Here is a 20,329-nt window from a genome sequence, read left to right as displayed (position 1 = left end):
AGAATTATCATCCTTAAGATTTAAATTGAACTGTGAATTTCAGAATTGCAGATAAGGATACAACAAAGAGTGAAAGCATTGCTGTCTTTTCTGCTTGCCCAGAATCTTGGTCCTAAAAAATAGAGAGTGATTGGGTGTGGGGAAGAGCTTCAACTCTAAGCAGCAGAAGAGAGGGTACCCTAAGCTCCTGTTAATATGCTCCACAGGGCACCAAAGCTTTAGTTAGCTGTTTCTCTATGATCCTCCAAGCACATCCCCAGGTATATCTGGCCAGTGATGTGTATGGTTTAAATGTTGGGATCTGTGCAATTATCTTGGGATTGTATAGAATAGTGGTATATCCCAAAAGAAAAGATTGAAACGTTTACAGTTCTGGCTGCACAATACTTGCCCCAGAGTCCATGCTCAATACATACAAATTTGAATTACTGCTTTTGCTTATCTTTCTCCTTTGCCTTCAACTCAGTCATCAGAATTTCGCAAAATGCCTTATTTCCCCTGAACCTTGGGTCAATGTAATGAGTACAATTTAGCTTAATTGAATTTGCTTAGCTATTTGGTTTCTTGTTGTGAACAAAGTTCTCTGAACAGGAATTTGGAAGACAGAGATCTTGTTCTAGTAAACAGTTTGCAAACCAGGGAGTTACAGCCTCTAGTATACAATGAAGGTGAATGCCACAGAAAGCAAGGAAGGCAGGTTTTACAGCAAAAAGTTCCTTCCCAGGTTCCCAATCAGGTCCATTTATGCAAAGGAAGGCTAGGAACTTGCTTAGTTCTGATTGGTCAATGCAGCTGCATTCTGATTGGTTATTACAGCTGAGCTTTGATTGGTTGATGAAGCTGAGCCCTGAGTGGCTGAGGTGGGTGAGCTCTGATTGGTTGGTTCAGGTGAGGGCTGAAAACCTCAACTATGAAAATGTACAGGTTTTCAGGACACTCAGAGTAAAGGGCCAGTTGGCTCGATTGTAAATCCAGGTCCAGTTAGCCACTCAAGGTCTATGTTACAGGGCTGCTCTTTCAGATTCACACGATTTAAATACAGACCTGTCCTTGGGGAAGAGCTCCGTGAACGTGCACCCCCTGTGAATTTCCCTTTCTGGTCATTCTCTACCCCAGCACGTCCCGCCCCCCACCTTCCTGTTCATTTCCTTCCTAGCATGGTTCACGCTTTCTAAGTCCCTGCTCATCTGTTTAAATGGTGAGTCTGGCTCTCCTGATGGCGTGTGAGTTCTGAGGAGGCAGGAGACTCATGTGGTGGGCTCTCCTGCTACCTCAAGACCTCACACTGTGCTGTGACTCAATAAATATTTGTTGGATGAAGGAATGCAACCCATGATGCAAGTGAGCAGGCAGTGCCCGGGAAGCTGTGGAGCGGCACTCTCAGCAGGTTTCCATAGCGAAAGTCGAGGGTTGTGATGTTGTGTTCATTTCTTTTTAAAAGGCTTTCTAAAAAGCTTTCTGTTTAATTTCTGAAAACGAAGCCTAATGGTAACCCCTCTGGTAACACTTCTTGGTCCATGGAAGTACTAATTTAATGGATCCAGAGGTGCTGGAGCTACTTTGCTGTGTTCACTCAAGAATGTGATTTGCGTATGAAACTTCGGCCAGTTCAACTGTTGTTGCCTATTAAGAAACCTAATAAAGCTCCCCCTTCTTTTCTGTGAAAGTGAACACCCTGCTACCTTTGTGTACTGACGGCTTTATAGTCATGTGACACAATCAAACATTAACTTGGTCTATCGATTGATTCTTGCCATCTATATAAATAGGAGAGGGTGAACCTCTGGCAGGAGCAAAGTCACCATGGCTGCGGAGTCCCGGGGCGGATGCCAGCTTGTCCTGGGCCTGCTGCTGTGTGTGCTGGGCCCGGTAGTGTCCCATGCTGGGAAGATACTGTTGGTCCCAGTGGATGGCAGCCACTGGCTGAGCATGCTTGGGATCGTCCAGCAGCTGCAGCAGAGGGGGCATGAAATAGTGGTCCTAGCACCTGACGCCTCGATGTACATCACAGAGGGAGCTTTTTACACCTTGAAGACGTACCCTGTGCCATTCCAAAAGGAGGACGTGAGAGAGTCTTTTGTTAGTCTTGGGCATAATGTTTTTGAGAATGATTCTTTCCTGCAGCGTGTGATCAAAACATACAAGAAAATAAAAAAGGACTCTGCTATGCTTTTGTCTGGCTGTTCTCACTTACTGCACAACAAGGAGCTCATTGCCTTCCTGGCGGAAAGCAGCTTTGATGTCATGCTGACAGACCCTTTCCTTCCTTGTGGCCCCATCGTGGCCCAGCACCTGTCTCTGCCTACTGTATTCTTCTTGCATGCACTGCCATGCCACCTGGAATTTGAGGCTACCCAGTGCCCCAACCCATTCTCCTACGTGCCCACGACTCTGTCCGCTAACTCAGATCGCATGACCTTCCTGCAGCGGGTGAAGAACGTGCTCATTGGCTTTTCACAGAACTTTCTGTGCAACATTGTTTATTCCCCGTATGCAACCCTTGCCTCAGAATTCCTTCAGAAAGATGTAACTGTCCAGGACCTATTGAGCTCTGCAGCTATCTGGCTGTTTAGAAGTGATTTTGTGAAGAATTACCCCAGGCCCATCATGCCCAGTATGATTTTCCTTGGTGGGATCAACTGCCTGCTCAAAAATCCACTATCCCAGGTGTGTATTGGAGTGGGACCTTTACATGCATATATTCTTTCAGAGGTATTACTTTGGTTTGGTTAATTAGCCCCAGATATATGCAGAGCGAGCATGCTCAGATACTTTAAAATGCCCTCTTTTGTTAATTTCTGACTCCTAGGCCTGAGTCTGTCTTTGGCATCATCTTCTGGATGATTTCTTTGTATCTGAGATTTTTGGAAAGCATGGCTTGGACGTTTTACTCTGTGTGCTCCAGTGGATAGTAATCAATTAGAAACAACAAGCTGTTAAATGCCGTAAGCACAGAATGCTGGATTTGGGACACCTTGCAGAAAACTTAATTGAAGGCTGCACCGTGCCCTGGATTCAGTCGGGCAGACAAAGTTCAGGACTGATGAAATCATGCTTTGATGATAGATCCTGGTAATAAAAGTTACCTTTGTGATCCTGGTTAAAACTCCAGTTTCTAAATATTCCAATAAGAAGCTGGATCCTGCAGTCCCTTCTCTTCCAGTGAGTGAATCACCAGTCAGGTTCTGACAGGATACAGAAAGGTCATGGGTTTCATTCTCATGCCATTGCGTACATTTTTCACTTACAGAGTTTGAGGTATGCAAAAAGTAGCGTTCACATCCTCATCTAAATCTCAGCAGAGAGGATAGAGAAGAACAGGAGAGACTCCTTCAGGTGGAGGGCTAGGGAAGGACTCTCTGAGGAGGTGACATTTCAGTGAGCGTTCATTCATTTATCCTTTGAAGATTGGCTGAGGATCTACTGGCAGCCCAGGTACTTCCCAAGTGCTGGGTCTGGCTCCCATTAAGGGACTGATAATCACCCTCGGAGAGCACCAGACCTTATTTTCACTATACCTCCAACATGACTTGCATGTTACTTTTTAAAATTTCCTGTGCAGTTTCCTTCATAGCACATCAAATATGGCAGTCACTTCACTTAGATAATTGTTGATTGTCCGCTTCACATCATGAGCCCTGTGGGGGCACATGTGACTTTGCATTAATCACATCCACTGGATGCTGCCTCCTCAACACCTGCCAATGGGTCTGCATGTGTTGGCGCCCCACAAATATCAGCACCTAAGGCACAGAATAGGTGCTCTCCAAATACGTGATAAATGAACGAATGAGAAGAAAGGTGCCAACTGAGGTTGGGTTACGGGGTAGAGAGTACTCCCTAATAGCTCTTTATAGTTCTTTGTACTCCAGCTGTTACATACCAATATATATACACACATACAGAATTTTTTGGCTGCTTTTTCTACAAAATAGAGTAAGAGTGCATCCCCATTGCTCACTTACCAATATGTCATGGATATTACTCCAGTTTTAAATATTATTACTCTTTAAACTATGAAACCGTATTTCATGGTATTTGTGTACCACACACAGTGTATTCCACTAGGGATCTAATCTAGTTCCCCACAGAGGAACATTACAATTTGTATTACAAGATTTTTTGTTGTTGTGACTTTAAACACTTCCTTTAAAAAGATAAAATATTTCGTAGTTTAAAAAACGTTTGTTCTGTTTCTTTCTCAATCATCTTTTCTTAGGTGTTTTACAGGTTTTTTGGGGTCATTACTGTGAATGTTATTTTTTCCATTTCTATCTCTAGCTGATTACTCACTATTCAGGTATCTCATCAAAATATTGATTTTCATAGTAAAAATAATAGACAGTCATTTGCTGATAAAGAAATTTTGGTTTCTTCTGTTCTAAATTCCATGCCAAATATCAGGATTATTGAATTTATTAGAATCTCTAAAAACAGTTGAATAATTTTGGCAATAGCAAAGATTTCCATTTTACTGCTATTTTAATAGAAATTGATTATCATTTCATTATTTTGAATTATGTTGGTCATTGTTTTCTGGCAATAGTCTTTATTGATTTAAATAATTTCCTTCTTTATGTGAGGATGTTTATAGGAGAGGCACCGAACTTTATCAGCTGCCTTTCTGGCATTTATTGACATAACCACAAATGTCTGAGTGGTGAATTGTGTGGACTGCATATTGGTTGTTGCCTTGTTTGGTGCAAGCAGGCTTAGGTGTGAAAATATCTTTGTAAATTGTATCTTTTAGTAACCTTCTTTGTCTTGTTGAATGTTTTAATCTGAAATTCCGCTTTTTAGATATTAATATCACCACTCCTGTATTATTTTTGTTTACACTTCCCTGGCGCATCTTTAGTACTGCTTTGTTGTCAAGCTTTCTTCCTTTTTAAATAACATAGAGCTGGTATTTTTAATCTGCTTAGACTGTTGCTTTAATAGTGCATTTTGTCTGTTTGAGTCTAACAATTGATAGATTTGATTGTAACTCTCTCGGTTTACTATGTTTAGTTGACTTTGCCATTCTCCCTTTTCTGGATTTTTACTGGTTGATCAAGTTACTATTTTTATTTTTTCCTTTGTTAACTGAACATGCTACTTTAGACTTCCCTTCCTCTTGTGGGGATTGTCCTATGCTCAATACTCTTGATAAAACTCCTGAACTTTAAGAAGAAAGATAAAACCTTTATTGCACAAAGAAGTCCACAGAGAAAGCACAGCCTAGCATTGGCATGTCTTTGGTGTGTCTGAAGGAAAAGAGATAGCGGAACAACTTTGGGAGAAAAGGAAAGAAACTCAAGAATTCCAGGATGTCGCTCCCCTGCCGGGGTGAGATAGCAGTGATTCACAGATGACAATCACAATGTTAGGTCTGAGAAAAATAACCAAATGTAAGATTAGTGAGGACAGAGACTTCGAGATGGCCAGGAGAGGAAAGCTTGGGAGCAGGGAAGGTTGAGATATATGTGGGTTACTGAGAATGCATCGTGGTGAAGTCACAGGTGTCCAACATGGTGTCTAAGTGCTAAAGAAGAATTCTGGAAAAAAGAAATGCATTTGGGAAGGGAAAATCTTATTAAAAACCTAAACTAAAAATACAAAATTCTTAGTAAAATTTTGGAGTTATATGTCTCATTTTGGGTGGGGAAGTCTCATCAGAGCAGGGAAATTCTCTCATTCAGGGCGATCTCATCTTTTTTTGGACAATGGTGGGGGATTGGAGTGTTATTTTTAGTTAATATGTTGCTTCATTCTTTAGTTATTCCAGTAGCTGTGAAGTCAGGGCAAAGTTTAAGGGATGCTTTGCCAAGTAGGGGATGGACTACACCTTTATTGAGCCTCATAAGAGCTGGTTCAGGTAGGAGTTGGCCATGATAACAACTTCTCTGCAGTTTGCCCTGTGTGAATCTCTACATGAACTCTTGTGCCATTTAAACTTTCGTGATATCCAGCTATTTAACTTCGGACCTTTATGGACCTGTGGGTTCAATTTTGTGTGAATCACATCCTGCTGATTGCTGAATGGGCATGGGAGGGTGTACAAAGAGAAGTACTTAGATTCAGCCCTTTCCAGGTGAGCTTCAGAGTAAAGAGTGGGTTTCGTGAAGGAGCAAAGGCCCTAGGAAATTTAGGCAAGCCATTTACCATCACTCAGAAGAAAGAGCTTGAAGAGCACTTGGGAATGAGCTGTCTCTCTCCAAGAAAGAAAGAGAGAGAGAGAGGAGGGAGATGTAGTGAAGACCCTAGGGAGGAAGGACTTCATAAAATCATCCTCAGGATGTTCTTGCTACAAACCAAAAATGCAGCATGGTGGTGGAGAGGATGACTCACCCCAGGGAAAAGGCCAAGACACAGCCCTTATGAATCAGAGGACTCACGAAGGCCTGGGGCTGGTGAGGGTGGCAGGGAGATGGGGCTTACCTTACGAGAAGGATGGTCAGTGTCTGGGGCTTTCCTGGTCATGTTCCGAATCAGGCTTGGCAGGAGTCCTGCTGTGCAAACTGTGTTTGCTGAGCCCTGTCAGAGGTCTCAGCATCTAGGGTGTCTCACATCTAGGGTGACCAGCATCCTGGCTTCCCCAGGACTGTTCAGGTTCTAGCCCTGTAAGTCACATGTCCCAGGGAACCCCCCGGTTCTGGGCAAGCCCTGCCACATCACACAATCTTCTTAGCGCCCTCAGTGTTTTTTAGAAACATAAAACCATTAGACCCAACAATCATATTACTGGGTATATACCCAAAGAAATACAAACCATTCTAATATAAAGACACATGGACATGCATGTTTATTGCAGCACTATTTACAATAGCAAAGTCATGGAACCAACCCAAATGCCTATCAATGACAGATTGGATAAAGAAAATATGGTACATATACACCATGGAATACCATGCAGCCATAACAAGGAATAAGATTGTGTTGTTTGCAAGGACATGGATGAAGCTGGAAGCCATCATCCTCAGCAAACTAACACAGGAACAGAAAACCAAACACCACATGTTCTCACTCTCAAGTGGGAGTTGAACAATGAGAACACATGGACACAGTGGGAAGAACACACAACAGGGCCTGCTGGGGATTATGGGACGAGGGGAGGGAACTTAGAGGATGGGTCAATAGGTGCAGCAAACCACCACAGCATATGTATGCCTATGTAACAAACCTGCACATTCTACACATGTATTCCAGAACTTAAAGTAAAATATATGTAATAATAATAAACCCATAAAACAATTTGAGAGATTCTTGGGAGATTCAGTGGACCACTGAAAATCTACAGTGGGAAAAGAATTGCCATGCTGATGAAACAGGAAAAGTGTCTTTGTCCCCCTCACAGGTCATGTGACATGGGACGTGGCTCACTTTCTCAGTTCCCCGCTGCTTAGACCTCCCGGGAAGCATACAGACAGGCAGGTTGTGGGGCTCTGACTCCACGGCAGTGTCTAGGGGTGGATGCTTACTGCTCCTGAAGCCCTAGTGGGCGTGTGGTAGTGTGCTCTTTTAGTTTTACCATCTATAGGTGGCTTGTGTTAGTCAGCTCAATTACACCCTCTACCTTGTCCCAAGGACAGAGGGCTTTCTGTATCCTGGGGTTCTTGCCTTGGTGTACCAGAAGAATCAGATCACACCTGAGTTTGGAAAATGAGTGCAAGGATTTATTGAGTGGAGGTAGCTCTCAGCAGATGGGGGAAGCGAGAAGGGGATGGAGTAGGAAGGCTTTCCCCTGGAGTTGGGCTGCTTACTGGCCTAGGTCCTCCTCCAACTGCCTCAGCCAAACTCTATGTCATTCTGCTGGTCTGTGGCTTGCCAACGTGCCAGTGCCTGTTGTTAAGTTCCTCTTGACATCCAGCCTGTGTGTCTGCCTGCTAGGGTCTTGGGGTTTTTATAGGCACAAGATGGGGGTGTAGCAGGCGAGGGTGGTTTTGGGAAATGCAACATTTGGGCAGGAAAACAAAAATGCCTGTCCTTGCCTAGGTCCGTGGGCATAGGCCTGGAGGTGGAGCCCTCACCAGGGACCACACTGTCTTCTACCCAGCACTTCCCCACGTTCATACCATTTAAAGGGACCACGCCCTTCCCAGCTCTTCCCTTCCCTATCACTGATGACTTGCTCTGTGTCCACTAAGTGGAATTGTCACTGCGTGTATGTACAGGTGTGTGCATGCGTGTGCATGTACCTGTGCTTTTCTTTTGGAAAATTAGCACATTACCTGGATTTTGCATCTCAAGGAAGAAGCCCATAGATAATTCTGTAAGCAAGAAGCCTTCCTCCTTTAGAAGGAAGTAAAGGAGAGGAAAGTACTGTAAAACTTGCATGTTAATATTTTTTACTCTATTTCAAACACATGTGCCTTTAATCATGTTCTTAAGAGGAAGATATGTAATTCATAACTTACTGTATGTAGTCCTCAAATAATATAAGAAAAAAATTAACTGAAAATTTCTCTTCTGGCTCTAGGAATTTGAAGCCTACGTTAATGCTTCTGGAGAACATGGAATTGTGGTTTTCTCTTTGGGATCGATGGTCTCAGAAATTCCAGAGAAGAAAGCTATGGAAATTGCTGATGCTTTGGGCAAAATCCCTCAGACAGTAAGAAGATTCTATACTATGGCCTCATATCTGTTTTCACAGGAGCTCTAGCCCCAGACTTCCAGCTTCTAGATTAATTCTCTTAGTTGGAACTTCAGACAGCTTTTCCCTGCCGCTTCCCAACTATTAACCCAAAGGTTTTTGGCCGTGGTTGTTGTCATTATTTTCAATTTGACTCTCAAATACTCAAACTATGATCCGCTGCACTCGGAAGGCTGATTTTTTCTAAGAGACTCAAAAGTGTATTAGGGAGAATTTATTTAAAAATAAAATAAATAGGATATTGTTTCTTCATATTAAATAGAAGTATTTCTCCAAAAAGCTGTTGGTTAGGACATTGAATTTATGTCTTATAATTTCTGCTGTTATAGCTCTACATCACTTGTTTTATTAAGCAAACTTTCCCTTGAAGTGCAGAAAAGTGAAAAAATCCTAAGTGCACAGCTCAATAAATTTTCACAGATTCATGTAGTGCATACACCAAATAAACCTCCAAAACAAGACACTGAAAGTTGCCAGTCCTCAGACGCCTTCATAGAACTGAGTCTCCCACTCTGCTGAAGGTTATGTTCCTTCAGAGGACCCCCTATTTCTAGTTAGTATAGCAGATTTGTTTTTTAGTCATATTATGTTCTTTCTTTACATTCTGTTCTTTTTGTCCTCCAAGGTCCTGTGGCGGTACACTGGAACCCGACCATCGAATCTTGCGAACAATACGATACTCGTTAAGTGGCTACCCCAAAATGATCTGCTTGGTATGTTGGGAGATTGGAGGGTCAAATTAAGAAAATGGCTTAAGCACAGCTGTTCTAAAGGATTGTTGAGCTTGAAAATATTACGGCCAACATATCCTACACAGCTTTTTATCTAGTGGGGCATCTCAACCCACATTTTCTTCTGGAAATTTCTGCAAGGGCATGTGAGTAACACTGAGTCTTTGGAGTGTTTTCAGAACTTAGATGTGTCAGACTGTGAAACTCAGAGACGTGACTACTGACATCCTCCCTATTTTGCACCTCAGCTCACCCGAAGACTCGTGCCTTTATCACCCATTCTGGCTCCCACGGTATTTATGAAGGCATATGCAATGGCGTTCCCATGGTGATGATGCCCTTGTTTGGTGATCAGATGGACAATGCAAAGCGCATGGAGACTAAGGGAGCTGGTGTGACCCTGAATGTTCTTGAAATGACTTCTGAAGATTTAGAAAATGCGCTAAAGGCAGTCATCAATGACAAAAGGTAACACAGAAGATATAGAAGAACACTGTACCTCGGCCATGGCATTCATGATAAGCTGTTTCAAATATGAAAACATTTATGTAGCATTTAATAGCATTGTTTCAAACATGAAAACAAATACATAAAAATCTGGATTTTTTTCTTGTGTTTTGAGATGGAGTCTTGCTCTGTCACCCAGGCTGGAGTGCAGTGGTGTGATGTTGGTTCACTGCAACCTCCACCTCCTGTGTTCAAGGAATTCTCCTGCCTCAGCCTCGCAAATAGCTGGGATTACAGGTGCCTGCCACCACACCTGGCTAATTTTTGTATTTTTTTTAGTAGAAATGGTGTTTCACCACATTGGCCAGGCTTGTCTCGAACTCCTGACTTCAGGTGATCCACCTGACCTCGGCCTTCCAAAGTGCTGGGATTACAGGCATGAGCCACCGTGCCTGACCTGGATTTATAAGTAAGATAATTTAGAGATTATTATTCACTTTATAAAAGGATCCTTTAATTCCTACATAATTTATCATAAAATTTATTTAAAATTGTATTTTCCCTGGTAGATTTAAAACGCCAATTTATATAAAAAAGTTGACATAATAGATATCTGATCCATACATTACTGCACAGAAAGAAGTACTATAAGAAGTATCCTTGAGAGAAAAACAACTCAAATGCTTAGAAGTACAGCTTTTCGCAGCACTGGAACCTGTGAGGAATTTCGTCCGTGGAGTTTATGAATGAGGGAGCTATAAGATATCACAGACAAAGGCTTTGAATAAAAGCAAAGGCAAATTTGTTCAAACGTGGCCCTGAAAGTGGTTCAAAAGGCAAGTGATTTCTGCATGAAAGTTAGTATATTACCGTCAGGCTCACTGGTAATAGGCTTATCAGAACGTTCTGGGAAGAAGTGGTGGCCATGGTGGATTTCATCCAGCAATAGATAGTTGGATTTATTGTTGGATGAAATCCAACAATGGCATTCCCCCATGCTGTGCCTATAAAAACCCCAAGACCCTAATAGAAAGATGATGTTTAACATGATTTATGGCCAAACACTAATATTATGTTATAATAATGTTTCCAAATAACACTACAGGTATATTTAAAGACAGTGTATGAGGCTGTTCTTGCATTGCTGTAAAGAAATACCCAAAACTGGGTAATTTATAAAGAAAAGAGCTGATGAAGCTTCTTCTTGTTTCTACATGCATGTGTGTTTGTGCATGTGGGTATGCTCATGTGTGGGTGTACACATGTGCATTCAAATGAGTGTGTGTGTGTGTGTGTATGAGAATGTCAGTTGCTTTCACCTGTGGTTACTTCCTTTCAAAGGAAGTAGCAGCCCGGAAGACAGACGGGAAGAGGGGGAGTATGTTCAGATGAGAGGAAATAGAACACAGGGGGACACACCAGCTTGAGCAAGGGATAACAGGGGAGGACTGATGACTGACTTCCCACCTTTGAGGTGCTAAAGTGTGTGTGGTGCCACTGGATAAAAGAGTAAAGTTGGCTGGGCACCATGGTACACACCTGTAGTCCCAGCCATTCAAGAGGCTGAGGTAGGAGGATTGCATGAGCCCAGAAGTTGGAGGCTGTTGTGAGCCATGATCATGCCACCACATTCCAGCAGCCTGGGCAATAGAGTGAGACCCTGTCTCAAAAAAAATAAATAAATAAAAGAAAGAAAAGAAAAAAGAAAAGTTAAGTGCCTGGAGTGCTGGGTGGTGTGCTCCCATTTCTTCCCTTCCAGCAGCTTCTTCTGTCCACCTCAATATCAGGACATGCTGATCACACATCAATATCATTAAAACCTGACTTATTCCCTGAGCTGATGCAGCTCCTTCTTGAGGCTTACATTATTAATATAACTTTCATTCTTTGTTCAGCAGTATAGATAACTTCTTGTAATCTAAGAATGACTTGGTGAAAGTTCCCTAATACATTAGTTTTTAAAAAACACAAATCAGTGATCTCAAGTTATTAACTACCTGTCATCTGTTCATTTTTGAGCCATCTCTGTCTGATTGTGAATCTGCACGATTCCAACACTCTGAGCTGGGACAGTACTTGCACAAAAGGAAAAGAAGTGGAAAATCTTCAAACACTAGTTTATGCAGATGACCAGACCATAATAGGTGCTCAGTAACTACCGAATGAATTAATGAAAGTTCGGGCCAGGTGCAATAGCTCACTCCTGTAATCCCAACATTATGGGAGGCTGAGGTGGGCAGATCACTTGAGGTCAGGAGTTTGAAACCAGCCCGGCCAACATGGGGAAACCTTATCTCTACCAAAAAAAAAAAAAAAATTAGCCAGGCATGGTGGTGTGTGCCTGTAATCCCAGTTATTTGGGAGGATGAGGCAGGAAAATCACTTGAACCCGAGAGGGAGAGGTTGCTTTGAGCTGAGATTGTGCCACTACACTCCAGCCTGGGTGACAGAGCGAGGCTCCATCTCATTAAAAATAATAATTATAAGAAGAAAAAAAAGGAGCTTCCACGAAAATCCATCTTAAAATTTACATAAAAGGAAGATGATGTTTAACATGATTTATAGCCCAATACTAATATTACATTATAATAATGTTTCTAAATAACACTACAGATATGCTTAAAGACAAGTGTATTAATTAGGCTGTTCCTGCATTGCTGTAATGAAATACACAAGACTGGGTAATTTATAAAGCAAAGAGGTTTCATTGGCTCGTGGTTCTGCAGACTATACAGGAAGCATAGTGCTGACATCACTTGGCTGCTGGGGGAGTCTCAGGGAGCTTTTACTCATGGCAGAAGGCAAAGTGGGAACTTGTATGTCACATGGCAAAATCATGTGCAAGAGAGAGAGTTGGGAAGGAAGTGCCACACGCTTTTTAATGACCAGCTCTCACAAGAACTCGAGAGAACTCACTGTCAGGGAGACAGCACTAAGCCACAGGGGATCCAACGCCATGATCCAAACATCTGCCACCAGGCCCCATCTCTAGCATTGGGGATTACAGCTCAACGTAAGATCTGAGTGTGGACAAATATCCAAACCCTATCAGTCAGCAGTGATCATGATCAGTCCTGAATAGGAGGGTCTTTTTTTTTTTTTTCGTTCTTCTCCCATTTCTACCTCCTCCTCCTTTTTCCTCTCCTCTTCCTCCTCGGCCTCCTCTTCATACCTCTAGCACCAAGGGTTGAAGCACCTAACCCATTTTGGATTGAGGTGTTCTGATTGGGCTATCAACGCTGTCCGGAGTAAACAGAAATCCATTTTGCACTAAGTGGCTGCACAGGCACAGCCTCATGCTGAATCTGGCACCTGGACAGCTCAGTGTTTCAATGACGGAATTACAAATATATCATCGCCTTGAATTTGGCACTTACAAATGGCTTTTACTTTGGCCAGAGGTGGTTGTTTACAAACTTCAGACTATTTATAATTTCTGACATGATATTTTCCTTTTTTCATTTTACTGTATGAAAGTATAATGAAAATTTTCACAAAAATATCACTAAAAAGAAAAGAAGAAAAGTAAAAGCAAGGTTAAAATATTTCTGAAATATAATTTTGGTCTTTCTTTTCCCTCCCTCCCTGCCTCCCTTCCTTGATTTCTTCTTTCCTTCTCTTCCTTTTTTAAAAGAGATCAAAAACATTTATTAAGAATATGTGTGTGGTTCCCTTTCAGGTTATAATAGTAACACAGCCTGGGCAACACAGTGAGACCCTGTCTCTACAAAAAATTTAAAATTTGGCCAGATATAGTGGTGCATGCCTATAATTCCAGCTACTCTGAGGATGAGGTGGGAGGATGGCTTGAGGAGCTGGAGGATGCAGTGAGCTATGATTGTGCCACTGCACTCCAACCTGGGCAGCAGGGCAAGGCTGTATCTAAATACAACAACAACAATAATAATAGAAACAGGTTTCCTTTCCCAAGTTTGGAAAATCTAGTAGCCTTCCTAGCTGGCAGCAAGTATAAAGGGAGGATTGTTCATGACCAGAGGTGTTCTAGGCATAACGAAACTGTCTTTGTGTTTAGCTACAAGGAGAACATCATGCGCCTCTCCAGCCTTCACAAGGACCGCCCGGTGGAGCCACTGGACCTGGCGGTGTTCTGGGTGGAGTTTGTGATGAGGCACAAGGGCGCGCCACACCTGCGACCTGCAGCCCACGACCTCACCTGGTACCAGTACCATTCCTTGGACGTGATTGGTTTCCTCCTGGCCATCGTGCTGACAGTGGCCTTCATCGCCTTTAAATGTTGTGCCTACGGCTACCGGAAATGCTTTGGGAAAAAAGGGCGCGTTAAGAAAGCCCACAAATCCAAAACGCATTGAGAAGTGGGTGGGAAATAAGGTGAAATGTTGAACGATTCCCTAATCAGTTCCAAACTTTAAAACAGAATCAGTGTTAAATTCATTTTATTCTTATTAAGGAAATACTTTGTATAAATTAATCAGCCCTAGAGTGCTTTAAAAATTTTTTCTTAAATAAAAATAATCAAATCATTAGTCAGTAAAGATAATTGAATATGTATTGTGCCTCCTCCAGTGTCTTCAATCAGGATGACACAGGCCATCTTTCAGAGGACACGCGGACAGGCTGGCATTCTATGTTACTTTTCTTAGTTAGAAAAGTGGCCTGCTTTGGAGTATGGGATTCATAGGCGGTCCCGCCACTGCCCTTACTTCAAATGGCAGTTTTAACTTTATCTTTTGGCTTCTGTAGATGGTTGCGATTGATCCTTTACCAATAATGGTCGGTCCTCGTCTCTGTCCATGCTACATAGATGTCACCTTCTGTGTTTAAAGAAGGGGAACCTTTGTACCTTCAGAGCATAGGTGAAATGAATGAATGGCTTGGAGTGCACTGAGAACAGCATATGATTTCTTGCTTTGGGGAAAAAGAATGATGCTATAAAATTGGTAGGTGGTGTATTTGAGAAGATGATTAATGCTTATGTCAAAGGTAGCTGAATTTGATAAAAACCCAAAGCACAGCAATGAAGTGCTGGGCATGTGTGTTTTTTTCTGATGTTTCCTACAACTAAAAATATCTTAATAAATTCATATAAATTATATTTAAGTGTTTTCATTGGTGTTGCATTTATTTATTGCTAAGTTTCATTTTCTAATTACAAAAGTAGTATGTGATTATGACAGAAAATTTGGAAAATATAGAGCCTCACACACACACCTTCATTGCATGTGCACAAATAAATGGATGAGAAAAGAAAAATAGCCAGTAATCACATTGCCCAGAATAACCCCACTTGGCAAATACACATACTTACAAATATTGCAGATACACTGAATATACTTAGTGTTTGCTAACACTCTTTTTTCCACTCTGTCATGAAGATTCTCCCAAGGTGTTTTTGTATAACATTTAATTCATTTTCAGTGATCAAGCAGTATTCTATTTCATGGATATACCAGGATTTATTTAACCACAGCTTCTGGTTGGATTCACTTTTATTATTTTGTTTAATTAGGAAAAAAAAAAAAGACCCCAGTGGGCACGGTGGCTCATGCCTGTAATCCCAGCAGTTTGGAAAGGCAAGGCAGGTGAATCGCAGGAGGTTAGGAGTTAGAGACTAGCCTGGCCAACAATGATGAAACCCCTGTCTCTACTAAAAATACAAAAAATTAGCTGGGCGGGGTTGCAGGCGCCTGTAATCCCAGCTACTCAGGAGGTTGAGGCAGGAGAATCCTTGAACGGGGCGGGGGTGGGCAGTAGAGGTTGCAGTGAGCTGAGATCACACCACTGCATTCCAGCCTGGGCAACAGAGTGGGACGAAAAAAAAGACCTCACTAGACATCCTAGTAACTAAGTTTTTCCACATACCCATTATTATTTCTGTGGGAACGTGCTTTATAACACTTACAAGAAAGTGCTAGTTGTCTCAGTCTGGGTTCCCCTGAGATGAGGATTCAAGAGCCAGGAGTTTATTTAGGAAGTAAAGGAAACTCCGATAGAGGACTGGCAGAGTGAGAAGTGGTGATGGCCACCAGGAGCCGGCTCTCTTGTGGGCAACTGGAGCTTCATCCTGCTGAGTGACTCTGGGAGCCAGTGGAGAAAAGACACCCCAGACTTATCCCAAAGAGGAGCATGGGTGTTGGGTGTTTGAGTACTTGCCTTGTCAGTGATCAAGACATACTCCCAGGTAGTCGTAATTTCTCTGCACTTCCATGTGGCCACAAAGGGACTCTGAAAGAGGGAGCTGACAAGAGAGAAGCACACGCCTTTGTCACTGAAGAGGTACACAGGGGATCCGGGTGGGGCACCACCTGCATTGCTACCCTGGGCAAATAGCTTGAGAAATACCCACACTGCATCCCCAAACTGTTAGTATCAGCGTGTGAGGGAGACAGGTTCCCACCCCCTCATTAGCACAAAGTACTATTTTGAAAAAGAAAGCCTGTCAGTTTGATAGGAGAAAAGGAGGAACTTGTTTTCAATGTGCTTTTGTGATTGTTATTATTAGAGGTTGCCTTTGTTTTCAAGTCGTTGAGCCGTCTGTGTTTATTTTTTGGAGGATATTTTCTGCTTTCCTATTGGAGTGTATTACCCTGAGGATTTGGTAAGAGTGCATACTGCATTAACCAGAATGTCCTTTTTGTTATGTACTGAATTTTCTCTACTTTTTTTTTGTTTGCCTTGTTTTACTTTTTGTTTGTTTGTTTGTTTTTGCTTTGCATTACAAGCAGAAGTTTTAAATTTGTCAGCTTCAAGTTGGAGCTGGGGTGCGGAGAGTGAAGATTTCAGCTGGTTCCCTGACCCCAGCTCCATCTCCTTCTTCCCTAGGTAGTGGCTAGAACGTTCTTTCCACACTATTTCCCGCCCTACATCCTTGAGGCTGTGCAGTGATCCCTAAACTACATCCACCCTCCTTCAAAGCCCTTCCTGGTCCACCCAGGACCATCCCCCAGCCTCTGCCCCAGCTCCCAAGATCCCATAAGAGACAGACTGGATTCTCTCTGGCCTAGAGTGCCAAATTCCCGAAAGTCAGAATCTGATTGGTCCAGCTGGGTCAGGTGTCCACTCCGTGTCCAACCAGCAATGCTGAGAGGGATTAAAGAGAGAAAACATGGCTCCCACCACCTCATCACTGTGGCTACTTGGGTAAGGGGAGAGGGAACCTTGTGAGCTGTGCAGAATCCACTCTGTAGAGGCTGCCTCTGGGTCAGTGGCATGGTTTGGCTGTGTCCCTAGCCAAATCTCATCTTGAATTATAATTCTCATAACCTCCATGTGTCCTTAGGGAGAACCAGTGGGGAGTAATTTGAATTACGGAGGCAGTTATCTCCATGATGTTTGTGTGATAGTGAGCTCTCACGAGATCTGATGGTTGTATAGGGGGATTTCCCCCTTTTGCTCATGCTTCCTCTTGCCTGCTACCACGTAAGATGTGCCCTGGCTCTTCATTTACCTCCTGCCATGATTATGAGGCCTCCCTAGCCATGTGGAACTGTGAGTCCATGAAGCCTCTTTTTCTTTATAAATTACCCAGTCTTGGGTATTTCTTCATAGCAGTTTGAAAATGGACTAATACAATCAGCTTCTGCACAATATTTCCATTTTCCCACATTACATCTTGGCCCTTTTGTGTATTTAAGCTCACAAGTTGCTACAAATAAAGTGTGTTATTTCCTGGGTACTTCCCAAAGAAGTAGAGGTGCAAAGTGCCATAGAGTGACGGCATCTAAGAGAAGCTGATTTTGTGAGTGGATTGCGAGTCCAAAATTGTTGTCATAATCAGAAAAAAAAAAAAATTTACCTTTTTTTTTTTTTTTTGAGGCAGAGTCTCATTCTGTTGCCCAGGCTGGAGTGTAGTGGCACAATCTTGGCTCACTGCAACTTCTATCTCCTGGGTTCAAGCCATTCTTCCTACCTCGGCCTCCTGAGTAGCTGAGGGGACTACAGCTGCACACCACCACACCTGGCTAACTTTTGTATTTTTTAGTAGAGGCAGGGTTTTGCTGTGAAAAAAAGTATTTTCAATTCAGAAAACCAAGCAGAGCCCACTTCTTCCTCCCTGGTCTCACTGTCTTCATGTCCTCTCTCAATAACATGCTCAGGGGCCTCTTACTTTTGGCCATGGCTCACACACTCACCCTGTGTGTAATTTAAAAATGACCCCCTCTCCACCCCTCCTGATTGCCATATCCTTCACAATGTGACTTTGCAACTCTTCTCATGAAAAGGAGGAATCTATTTCTCCAGACTGCGGGTCCTGGCTGTCCTGTGACCTGCCCTGGCTGATAGAATGTAGCAGATGATGAGCACTGGGTTCAAGTCTGGGCCTCAAGAAGCCTCCCCAGCTGCTGCGAGCACAGCCTGGGCTAGCGCTGCTGCATGATGTTCCTATCACCCTAGTCGCTTCAGCCAGTAGCGAGCCAATGGCCAGCCCTCCAGCTGTCTGGTTGTGCTTAGCTGGACACGGCACAGATCCACAGACCCACCCAGGAGACTCATACATTTGCGAACTATAATAATCAGTTGTTTTCAGTCATTAAGTTTTGAGGTGGTTTGTTACACAGCAATTGCCGACACATTCACATCTGGCTCTAAATGTATCACTTTTCATGTGTTGCATCTGAAGACCTTCAGAGGACAGAGCTGTTCCACCTACCCTGTAGCCACTGCAGCATGGAAAGCCATGCTTAGCTGCACACGGTAGGCATGCAGTCTGGGTCTGTGGAATGGACTTGCAACCATATCACCTGAGTGATCTTTCAAAGGGGAAATAAGCCTCAGTAGGGAGTGCAGAGGGCACTACTGTGGAAGTAGGGGCAGGGGATAGCTGCTGATGTCTATTAGATGGTGATCGATGTGTCTCCAAGCATGGAGCTAGGAATGATGCAGGAATTTTATGGGGAAGAAATGTGGGTATGATAAGAAAGCTCATTTTCTAGCCATCTGAATTCCATGAAGTAGAAAGAGGCTGCTCCTGAGAGTAACAAGCTCCCAGGTATTAGAGGTGTCCAAGCACAGGCTGAAGAACTCCTCCCATTTGGCTGGATGGGCAAACTTGGAGTGGGAATTCCACCTAAGCAGCCTTGGCCCTAGATGTCTCTGAGTTTTGTTCCTGTTGTCTTGCAGTGCATAGAAAATTTCCCAAAGGCCAGCATGTCATTGTTCTAACTGTGACCTGGATCGTCTTTCCTAGCTATAAATGACAGGGAAATCTTTTGGGCTCCACTTTTGGGTTAGGGAATCAGGATTCCTCCTCTCCTGCCTGTTTTTGATGTTCTTTATCTTGTAGTATTCTGCTAGTGGGAATCCACTTTCTTATCCCACAAGTCATCCAGTCTCTGGGAAGGAGGAATACTCTCCCCAGGGCCTCCTGGTCTGCCCCTCCTCTCCTCTCCAACTGTCCTGACCACATCTCCCCATCCAGGGCTCATAGGCTGTGTCTCCCTCAGACTTGGCTATAAGCCAACCCCACTTCTACCATCTCCCCTTCCCAAACAGGCCCCTGTACTTCACCACACACATGTGAATAACAGAAATGTTGAATGGCAACATGATGTGGAGTTTTTACTCCAGAGCCCTGGGCACTCTTCAAAGCCCTGGGTTGACAGAGACTCAGGGAGGCAGTTGGATCTCAAAGTTCCAAGGGTCTGGGATCTAACGGTGATAGCTCTAGTGAAGCCCTCCCACCCTGCCAGGGACCCATTCCTATAAGAAATATGACTGAAGAGCTCAACTGCCTCACTTTGACAGCCAATTCTGCCATTTGCATTTCCATCGATGTGTATTGGGCAAAGAGCAGAGCTTTTTCTTGTGGTTAATTTTTGTTTCATCCAGAAGAGGACCCTAAAGGAAGGTCAGTATTTAGGTCCCAGAGTAGCTCTTTAAAAACCTTTAAAGGAAAAGGGAGTTGGGATAGTAAAGGGCCATGGGATGGACCTTTGAGGATTTAGGAACGTGGGACAGGAGGAGAAAGCCTCTGAGAGCCTTTATTCCACCATCTTGACATCTATGTTAGTGTTTCTCAATTTTTAAGAAGCTGTGGATGTTGAGAGGACCCCTTAAAGGAGTTTTGATATGGATTTCTCATTAGCCATTAGTTATCAGTGTCTAGAAGAGAGGGAGAGGGGCCTCTATTAAACTAAGCATTATTATCTATTGCTGTATAACAAATTATGGTAAACTCAGTTGCTTAAAAGAACATCCATTGATTATCTTACAGTTCCATGGTCCAGGAGTCCGGGCATGTCTTTACTGGGTTGTTCGTTTAGGTTCTCACAGGCTGCAGTCCTTTCTGGAGTTCAGCTACCTCTTCCAAGCTCATGTGCTTATTGGAGAATTCAGTTTCTTATGGTTGTAGGACTGAGCCCCTCAGTTCCTTGGTACATGGCCCTCATCACAGGCCGTTTGCATCATGGCTGTTTTCCTCTTTCTTTCTTTTCCTCTCTCTCTTTCTTCTTCCACCCTTCCTTCCTTCCCTTCTTTCTTTCTTTTTCTTTTTGTTTTCTTTCTTTCTTTCTTTCTTTCTTTCTTTCTTTCTTTCTTTCTT

The 20,329-nt window shown here is 43.1% G+C and overlaps 2 protein-coding genes across 5 annotated transcripts in view; both read left to right on the top strand.

The window, feature by feature from the left end:
• The window catches only part of LOC116551618 (UDP-glucuronosyltransferase 1-6), a 99,316-nt gene extending 84,432 nt beyond the window's left edge, over nucleotides 1-14,884 (top strand). For 3 of the 4 annotated variants that reach the window (XM_032277854.1, XM_032277853.1, XM_032277852.1), the window contains 4 exons: nucleotides 8,459-8,590; nucleotides 9,258-9,345; nucleotides 9,612-9,831; nucleotides 13,844-14,884. In XM_032277854.1, coding sequence (XP_032133745.1) covers nucleotides 8,459-8,590; nucleotides 9,258-9,345; nucleotides 9,612-9,831; nucleotides 13,844-14,141 — 738 coding nt within the window. In that variant the 3' untranslated portion in view covers nucleotides 14,142-14,884. Of the gene's footprint in view, nucleotides 1-1,768; nucleotides 2,668-8,458; nucleotides 8,591-9,257; nucleotides 9,346-9,611; nucleotides 9,832-13,843 lie in introns of those variants that run through there. The other variant, XM_032277851.1, reaches the window with a different exon arrangement.
• Nucleotides 14,885-16,958: 2,074 nt separating this feature from the next.
• MROH2A (maestro heat like repeat family member 2A) overlaps nucleotides 16,959-20,329 on the top strand; it is a 55,941-nt gene continuing 52,570 nt past the window's right edge. The window contains exon 1 of the mRNA XM_032277848.1: nucleotides 16,959-16,989. The gene's annotated coding sequence lies outside the window, so the exon portion shown is untranslated. The remainder of the gene's footprint in view (nucleotides 16,990-20,329) is intronic.

The sequence above is a fragment of the Sapajus apella genome, unplaced genomic scaffold (assembly GCF_009761245.1).
Source record: "Sapajus apella isolate SASKATOON/1434 unplaced genomic scaffold, GSC_monkey_1.0 scaffold10, whole genome shotgun sequence".
Lineage (NCBI taxonomy): Eukaryota > Metazoa > Chordata > Mammalia > Primates > Cebidae > Sapajus > Sapajus apella.
Note: the sequence above shows the minus strand (reverse complement) of the source record. Positions and strands in the feature narration are given on the sequence as shown.